The sequence below is a fragment of the Dipteris shenzhenensis genome, chromosome 1, assembly GCF_047967505.1.
Source record: "Dipteris shenzhenensis isolate YYH24624 ecotype China chromosome 1, Dip_SZ_1.0, whole genome shotgun sequence".
NCBI classification, from domain to species: Eukaryota; Viridiplantae; Streptophyta; class Polypodiopsida; order Gleicheniales; family Dipteridaceae; genus Dipteris; species Dipteris shenzhenensis.
In genome coordinates this window covers 30,657,642-30,667,567 of record NC_141596.1, presented here as the reverse complement: position 1 = coordinate 30,667,567, position 9,926 = coordinate 30,657,642, and the positions used below count along the sequence as shown (strand labels likewise).

At 44.0% G+C, this 9,926-nt stretch overlaps 1 protein-coding gene across 1 annotated transcript in view; it reads right to left on the bottom strand.

The window, feature by feature from the left end:
• Positions 1-9,025: 9,025 nt before the first annotated feature.
• The window catches only part of LOC147905685 (nucleosome assembly protein 1;2-like), a 51,261-nt gene continuing 50,360 nt past the window's right edge, over positions 9,026-9,926 (bottom strand). Inside the window, exons 12-13 of the mRNA XM_087374018.1 lie at positions 9,740-9,760; positions 9,026-9,640 (exon numbers count right to left, since the gene is read on the bottom strand). Coding sequence (XP_087230144.1) covers positions 9,575-9,640; positions 9,740-9,760 — 87 coding nt within the window. The 3' untranslated portion in view covers positions 9,026-9,574. The remainder of the gene's footprint in view (positions 9,641-9,739; positions 9,761-9,926) is intronic.

The following is a 9,926-nucleotide window of genomic DNA, read 5'->3' as shown; positions in this document are numbered from 1 at the left end:
GTAGCCCACATTTCATGAGTCTCATTGCATTTTCATGTGGCTGTTAAGAAAAAGCCACATTCCATGTCTCTATGATGCATGATTCTTGGATGCTTGACCTTGAGCTACCTAGCTCTCGTATATTTGTTTGGTTCCTTAGAATTTGTCTCTATCTGCTCAGCCCTAACCTTCATAGGCTTACATTAGGCAAAAGGTTTGATCACTCTATACAAAATTAGATCAGGCACAAACACACTATACACATGAATAAAATTGAATCGACACATGAAGAAAAAACGATATGAAAAACTCCCTACAACCTCATATCCGTAAAACCTTAGACCCGTGAGCTAGTCAATGTTTTTTAAATTGTTTTACAATTTGGGAACCTATCCACACATTTGCCTTACTTCTTGATATCTAGGTGGCTTGTTGCTTTTTTCAAGGTGCCAAATTTCAATTATAGCACTAATTGAGCGACCTTGGAATGATGTGTTCTTCGTTTAACCAAAGAGAGAAAATGTTATTATCAAATCATTGAAGGCTATCCCAGAATCAATGCAAACAATGCTGATAACAAGATAATTTGATATTCTTTCGAGTCCAAATAGCTTCCGGCTACTCGTCTGCCAATTGCATCACCTCTTCGTTCCCTATGCACAACCTTGCCCACAATATACATCCACGACTCAAAGAATGTATGCAGTAGAGTCAATGATCGAATGTTGCGAAGGGACCAGTCTTGTGCACCCCTATCTTTTTGATAGTGTTGCACCTATACAAAGAGCATATAATTTTTCCCAAAAAAATTAGAATAAGAATTTAACTCGGTGGAAAACCCAAATACCCAATACTAAAGGCATTGGTGGGTGAGTACTATGCCATGTGTAGACTAGGTTAACTTTTTAGAAGAGCTTGCACCTAAGCATATTTTCCCTTTCTCATGCCTCTTTACTGGGTCTTTCCATGGAAAAGGGGGGGATGTTGACATTTTCAAGGCACCCGCATCTTTACTATAATCACCAATGTTCTACCTGCAATCGAGAGTTTGGCGAAGCTTTGGTACAATAGGATACACCAAACACTCTCTAGGATTGGGTTGAATTGCACCTCTACCGAGATATCAATGCCAACCTAGCAGCCCAGGTACCTCACCGTCTTCCCTCTCAGGATCCATCAAAAGCCAAAATTGGCTCCCCAATATCGAACCTCTTGGATCTCCTCTAGGCTTGTGAAGAAACCAATAGATTTGGTCTGATTTATGTGAGCTCTAGAAGCCTCACAGAAAATGGATAGGGCTCCTTTAACCCTCTCTAGCGTGAATCATGAGCCATCCACATAGAGAATTATATCATTTGCAAACTCCGAGTCTAGGAGCTCCTCTTCCTACTGGATTGGAAGCCTCATCATCGTAAGGCCAAGTACTTGAGAGAACAAAAATTAACCTAGGGCATCTGCTACAAAGAAATACAGATATAGGGGCAAAGGACATCCCTGTCTCACTGAACGGGAGAGAGGAAAGGCCTCTCTCATGTGCCCCCAAATAATCACATGGCTACAGTTGCTCGCATAAAGAGCTAAAAACCCTCTGATCCAGCGCTCTGAGAAGCCAAGTCTCTGCATGGTACCCCCCAAAATAGACCAATCCACTCCATCAAATGCCTTCTTGAAATCCAGAAGAAGAATGGCAACAGGCTGCGACTCCTCCCTAGATTAGTCCACTGCCTCCTAGAAAGTGAAGATATTATCCAAGATGCTACACTCCTCGACAAAACCAATATGCGTCTCAGGATAGATGTATGCAAAGTGGGGTCTCAAAGGCAGGGTCAAGGATTTGGCCAAGATCTTTTAAGCCATGTCAAGAAGGGTGATCGGCCTCCATTGACAAATATTGGACCTATCTCCCCCCTTCAGAATCAAGCATATCTAGCCTTTGCTCAAGGAAAGTGGAAGAAATCCGGAGTCAAAGATCTCCTGGCAGGCTAACCTAGGTGGGGTGGAGATATACTACGCACCGAAAGAAGCTCGAAGTCTTGAGCCATCCTCTCTAGGGTACTTCTGGGCTGGAAGAGCCCAGGCCTCCCAAAGCTCCTCATCAATAAATATCTACTAAGACTTTACATAACAACTGAGGGAACCTGCTCCCATACTGTATCTCTAGCCAAAAGACTGGTGGGTGAAGCCTCCTCCGACTGAAAGAACTGACCGTAGAAGATCGTGGTCATCTCGAGCATCTCCGGTGCATTCGTGTGCATATGTCCCTGTGAGTCCCTAAGTCGCTAGAGCTAGACCCCTGCAGACCGTGATCATGTGGTCTAGAAAAACTGTCTAGTCATCTTGTCGCCTTACTGGACCCATCTGGCCATGGAAGAGTGATACGAGAACTCTGCTCTATGGACCTCCAAATCCTATAACTCCAAACGTGCACACTACAGGCCATCTCTGAGCCACTGGGACCCTAAATCTTGTTCCCTGAGTCTCTCGATAGATGCTAGGTCTCGACGAAGTGCTCTCTCTCACTCCTAAAGAATATCTCTCCATCTAAGAGCTTGGCACTGGAGCTCCCGACTGCTCCGTTGGATCCTCTCAGCTACCTATAGGGTTTGTCCTCGGGCTATCTCCAGAGCTCCATTGTTGGCTATTGTACCTCCACCTCCTATAGGAGACCGTCTGGTATGCAAATCCCCTTTTGGGAGAGTCCAGGATGGGGCTACTCCAAGTGAAGGACCACCGGAGAGTGGTCTGACATCATGGTTCCTACTAGAATGCTGGTGGGGCCGCCTCTAAGTAGAGCCTAGTCCCTATGTAGAATCTGTCTAGGCACTCCAATAACCCATCATAATGCCGTTGTCCAAAGATGAACTGTAGACTGGCCAAAAGCCCAGTAAACTTATGCTTGTGCCATGGATTCCTACCACCACTGATAAAAATGTTCCCAGGTACTCCTCTCCACCATAGGCATCTTTGTGAAAGAGGTTCCTCCCTACTTATCCTCCATGAACTAAGTTGTTGAAGTCACCTCCAACAATCCACGAGTCAACCTCTAGGAGGCAATCTGTGAGCTGCTACCAGAAAGATGGATGGTGTTGTCTGCAATCGAGTGCGTACACATTCAAAATACCAATCCGGGCCTCTTCAACCTAAAGACCCATCCACATTGCACGATTTTGGATGAGCTCACCTATGTGCAAATATCTATGGGGCCACCGCTTAATATGCAGACACCTCTGCTCCTACCAACTCTACGAGGGCTAGACCTCTAGGCCCCTCCCAAGGAGGAGATGGTACTGACATGTGATGTCCTGCTGAGAACATATGCTCCTAAATCAAGAGGAAGTCAACTGGTCTACATACCAAAGCCCGTTGTAGTTCCTCATGGAGAATCAGATACTGCAGGTGGCTGACTACCCGCACGGTTGTGAAGCCTATGAACATTCCAACTCACCCCTATCAAACTCATGGGAAAGGAGTGGAAGCAAACAAGGCTCGCCTATGCATAGAAGCTTGCTCTAGGAAACTGGATTTCAGTGACTTCAATGGAGGTTTGGAGGGAGAGTATTATGTATCCGTGCATCGACGAACCACAATGGCCACTGGCTCAATCCCTACCCTCCATGCCCAATATTGCACGAAGGAATAGACGTTTTCATGATGGGATTTGAGAGTAAGACAAGATGATTTTATGTGTTTTATGTGGGACTCTCTTTAAAAAGTGGGACTCTCTTGAAAAAGTATCGCTATCATGACAAAGTTCATGTGTCCAATCTTACATTCCACTTTAGTAATCATTGGAGAATATCTTGAAAGATGATAACTCGAGTGTCATGAGGGGCTTGTCTCATGTTTTATGTTAGCCAAGTGCAAAGCACTTGAATGTGTGAGTTTACATCAATAGGAAAAATAATAATTTATTCAAAATAAGAAAGGGTTGAAAATTAAGTTTGAATAATTGAAATTGAATTTTCCTTTTACAATCACCAAAATGCAAAATTATCATTGTTTGAATAGTCATCTAAGATTTTTTCAAATTTGTGTATAAATTTGTAATGTGATACTCGGTGTTATTAGAAAATGGGCATTTTCAATTGAAAATTTACAACAGAAGGCATTCAAACTTCGAGTGCTATTTGTGTATAAATTTGTAATGTGAAATACTCATGTGTTATTATGAGTAGTTTTCATGTTATAGAGCCTTCTATTTTACAAGTGGGTCTTTTCAAGTTAACTTTCTTTTGCTTTACAAGTGGGTCTTTTCAACTATCTTAAATTTCCTTTGAAAACAAAACCATAATTTAAAAGAGAAGATTAAGGTAGAGCATTTGATATCATCATCTTCATCGTTTTCAACAGTCCTCTTATTTATCATGCTTGCCATAGCTCTCAGGTCTCCATCATCCTTTATGAGCTCTCTACCTCTATTGCATTAGTCTCCCTCTGTTACCCAACCCTTTCACCATCCACCTTCTTCTTTCTATATCTACGTTATCTTTGTCATCATGGAGGCACAGAATGCCACAATCGACAGGAGCACAAAAGGAGCTCTCGCGTTTCACCCCTGCATTTAATTGAAGATTTCTCTAGTGATGTCCTCACATGCATCCTAGAGGCCAATTTCCTACTAAAGTTTGTGCAGTTGCCCTAGAAGGAGGTCTATGATGAGGAGCTGGTGGAGGAGATCCTTGACTCCTAAGATGAGGAAGACCACAGTCTCATGATCGATGAGACCCATGTCAGAGTCACCTCGAACTTATTGAAGAGAGCCCTTAGGTTGAAGCATCACAATACCTCGTCAAAGTTAGCATACGCTTAGTAGTGTGACACCTACTTTGGAGATGTAAGTTACTCATCTTCGCAAGGGTGCCTGATTAGTAAGGCCGGCAATGAAAGTTTCAAGACCACCTGTTGATTCCTATCTGAGTTTATTGGATTGAAGAAGAGTGAAGGGTATGTGTCAAGGCAGTATGTGGTTCGAGATGTCACTGTAGTGGACCATGTGATGGTAGCTTGGTTCATGCAAAGGGAATTTCGAGCAGGTGATGTCGTTCCTTTGCAAAGGCCGAGCAATAGGAAGGTGGCTTGTCACTTGCCCCACTTACTCTGCCTCCACCTCCTTCGCCTATTCAGAGCCCCGTCAAAGTGGATCCCTTTCCCCTAGACCCCCCTCACAAAGAATGATCATCAAGCTCCGGCTGCCACCAAGAGCAAGTGGTAGGTACTCAGGGAAAAGATACTGCACGCAGCATAGGCCTTGACTTTTTTGGCAAACCATTGGATCCCTACCTAGGTACTGGAGCACAACCTATTTTTACAAATGAAGTACTGGGAAGAGGTAGCAAGGTTCTTTGAGGAGTAGACTGCCAACTTGCGTTGAGCCAAGGAAGATCTGTCAATAGAGTTGATAGTCTACTCCTCAAAGAACCTCGTCTGCGCGGTGTACAATGAGTTGATTCAATCCTACTCGCAATTGCACTCGCAATTGTAGCAGGCACACAATGAGTTAAGGATGGACTTTGGTAACTTGCAATACAAGGTGGACAAGTTGAAGGCGATCTCGAGCAAGGCCCAGGAAAATGTCATAACCATTACCATAAAGAATGTAAAGTTGCAGCATGCCCTACAATGCCTGCAAAAGAAGACCTCAAAGGATTGGTAGGAGCAAGTACCTCAGGCTCGACTCAAGGCCTTGGAGCAGGAGAATGCATGCCGAAGGGAGGTTGTTATGGAGGGTCAGTCTTGAAGGAGGAGAATTCATGACTAAGGCTACTTTGGAGAGATACAGTCAACACCAGCACTTAATCCATCTCCTTCAAGTACCTAACGAGCACCCAGATAAGCTGCCTCGTCGACAACCACCAGACAATGATGGCACAGATGGCCAGGATGGTATGTGCAGCCTCTCTAGTTTGAGTAAGCAAGTGGGCACCTCAGGACAACACTCCATCTAAGGGGGAGGTGCCTCACAAACAAAGGCAGCAGAAGGGATCTCATGCGCAAGCGCTCTTGATGGTACAATAAGCATGTCGAGCGGAGAACACTGAGCAAGCTACCCAGACCCACTACAATCTTGAAGATGTAGCAGTGCAGGTCAATTTTTGAAGACAATCGATGTAGGGGTACAGATAGAGCAAACAGTTGAGGCCGAGCCCATTTTGCCATTTGAGGGTCTCCCTGTGTTGCAGTTCCAACCACGGAAGTTTTGCACTGTGTTCTAGGAGATGCCCATTCACTATCGAGTATATTGGCATACCAAAGAGAGATTTGCTCCCCCCCATTCTATGCATCAAGGCATTTTGGAACCTGTGTAGCCAGTAGTCTCGGCGTACAACTGAGCAATAGGGGTGTTCAACCACTTTGTCGAGGAGCATGCTCAACGACAACATAACATCTTCAAAACTTAGGATAAGTTGATTCTTGCCAGAGTACGCCAGCTCTGCCGAAGCCCGATTATGCCCGAGCTACCCACCTACTACGGTAGCCTTTTGCAAGAGCTCGAGAAACTAATCAATAGCCATGTGACAGAAGCCAGTGACAATATTCCCGAGCTATGCAAGGATTTCGACATGAAGTGGCAAGAGTGGGTCATCAGGTCCAGCAATACAAGACCAATTTCACAATGGCACTAGACATTGATGAACCATTTGAAGACCCAGTAGCCAAAGCATGGACGATGGATTGGCTACCAACCCCAACCTCCTATAGATATTAGTGACATTTATCCTTGGCCACCAAGGGGCAACATTTTGAAGCTGAGTCACCACATTCCCCACCCCGCACTTCTATCGCAAACGAGGTTGGTTCATCCCGACAACCAGCCTATCCTTGACCTCCCCTCCATCAAAGGCGACATTATCAACCACGAGGCTTCAACCCTAGAGCTTTCACATTCGAGCAACAATTATTTCTACTAGTTAGTGAGAGGACAAGGCCAAGGGTAGCTGAGGCGAGATGGTAGACCTCAATTAGAGTAACAGGCGCGTGGTCATCGAGTGTCAACCTCGATTGGAAGCGATGGAGTTGGCCAAGCACTAGTTTTGTAGCGGAGGTGCAGTTGATCACGACAACACAACTAATCAACAGATGGAGATGGCACATCGCGCGCACACTCTTTTGGAAAATGGTTCTTTAGGTAGTGATATGATTGTAACATGCAGAGGGGAGAACAAGAGAGCCATGTGCCGAGTTCTCTTCCTCTGACCTCAGTTTGCTAGGATAGGGAGTGTCCATTGCAAGTCGAGGTGGCTTGGTTATTATCAAGTGGATTTAGTAGAAGTGAATGATTAATTGTCTATTTAATTCTATTGTGTATACTCCATTGTCTAAGTGGTTGAATTGTGTGCATGACTCTCCTGTCATCACACGATTCTCCCATAGTAGCTGACCTCGACCTCCGAGTGTTTTATGTGTTGGCACTTGTTCTGCACCCAAGCACGCCCACCTTAAGACCACAAGAGCAAGAATCTTCATCAAACATAGCACCAGGTTGGGCTATCACCAAGCACTCTAAGTTAGCCGGGTGAGGGAGTCAGACCGTCGACAGTGACCTCTATCTACTAAGAGAGTTCTGGCGGTTGGGACCATGGACGTATTTGGGAATCCTAGATACACACCCCATGCCCTTGGAACTGACCATTCTGATCTTGCAGCCCTAGAAAGGGGCATTAGTGTAGTAGGATCCCGCACACACCCAGTTCAGATTCTCCAATTTTTCTCCACTAGGGTGGAGAAGTGGACTCCGACGCTTTTGAACACGATGATGGGGCATTAGGTGTACCGAATGGACACATGGATGGGGCCATAGGATGGCTCGCTCATGGAGCCTGTGTGTATTTTCAACTTGGCTTCTCCTAGCAAAGCCAAGATCAGGCTTGCTAGTAGCAGTGATTCACTTGCCACTAGAGGCTGTACGCACATAGCCCCACTATTGCGGACGCTCCAATAGTGTGCCCATCTTTTCGGCATAGATGATGCTAGTAGAAACTATTCGAACACTCTGAATTCTAATTCACCAACTCTATTGTGACTCGAATGTTATTTCCAAGCCAAATGATGAATGACAATTATTTTTAGCCAATATTAGTTTAGAATAAAATTCTACTAGTCATCAAATTAGTCCTCATGTCACTCCAATTGAGGGAAGGCCATCCTCTTCATTAGGCTTGATGGGAGTTCTAGACCGAGGGAACCCGACACTCTCTGTGCCTTCTCCTATACCACCCACATTGGCAAGTGTCAAAGAGACTCTAAATAACCGACCTCTCAATGGACCCCTTTGAGATTTCTTCTTCACCAATTATCGCTTTGGAAGCAACTAGCCACAAAAATCTCCAACTATTTCCAACTAGCAGTGCTCTTTTAAAGATATAGATTACACATAACTGTGTCAAACTCAAGAGTTCATTGCTTGTCACCACAAAATTTCATTAAAGTTCTATAAGAAAGGCAATCATATAAAATTGAATTTTAAGAAGATTGAGAGACATCATAGCCACAAAGCACTAAAAACAAGAGTCTTACATCAATTTACAATGCAGTCAAGCAAGCAAGCACTCATGTTTGCATTGATCACATCTGTCGCAACAAACCTACACTTTTAATGATCAACAATGAAGATCTAACAGTGCACTTTGGTTAAACTATAAATCTCTTACACCTTTAGGCAGAAATGCACTAACAACCTATTACATACAAACAAAGAGCTCAAAATTATATTCAGTAATTGAGACAGCAAGCACAATTTTTATGAACAATAACTCCAATGCCGACTTGTTATGCTACAATTATGGTAGGACTGTGATCTCCCACACCTCAGGGCTAGCAACACATGCACAAAGACAAACACATTTCAAATAAATAAAACTGTCCATCTATCTACAAACGTGCAAGCTGGTAGACATATAAATAGGGGGGGGGTGTCTGTGTGTGCACGAGTGTGCACGTGGACGTCCACGTGCACGCATGCATGCATGTGTGCACGTGCACCCAGAAATGTGCATATTTACGCATGCATGCATGTGCAAGTGTGCGGATGCCAAACAGCATTATGAAATTAATACTAATGGAAGCATTATATAACACTTGTAAGCAAGTTTTCTTAGACAGTAGTTCCAACCGCCAGATGTGTCAGACTTAACTACTGAGATTCAAATCAGCTGTAGTCTAAAGCAACTTTGCATTTTTCTTAGATGGAACCACTGTGAAAGCAATGGCCATATCAAATGACTACTTTCACATATGCTCTAATAGCATATCTCCGACTTCCACTGGCCACCTATACCTGAGATACTAAGCAAAACTCATCATGGGATTTCTGAAGATCACAACAATCCAAAGAGTCCAAAGTGTGAACACTCTCTCTTTCCTCTGCCCATTAGAGAGAAAGTTGGCAGGGGGGAGGAGGATGTGTGTCACTCAGATGAGTATGTGCCTAGAGCTGAAACAATGATACAATGATGTACTTCCAATACTCAAAATCACTGTTCTTATTGCATAGGAATTCATAAAATGAAATCATAGACTTCCATCATCACACATCGTGTAGGCCTACATGAAAGAGAGATAAGGCGGAGCGCCTTCTACCAAAACATTCACATGAAACCTACTGTTGTTTGCACTCAGGCGGCTGCTCCCCTCCTTGCTTTGATGCAAGTCTCTTTGTTTCCGACTGAGAAGATCACAATGCAATCAAACAAAACAAAAGTTAACAGAGTGACTAGTCAACTTCATTCAAGTTTGTCAATTTCCAGAAGGGTTACATTCTTACCTTTGCTTTGGGAGCAGGTTTCTGCAACACCATAGCAGTGAGAGTCAGATCTTTCCATTTTATATCTCTAGGTCAACTATAACATTTCTGAGGCCCATGCCATGTTACACATCAAGAATTGCTTGAATAGATATCACTCATTTTGACCCCGAGGGCCAGGCCGGCGGGCACGATATAAAGAATGCTT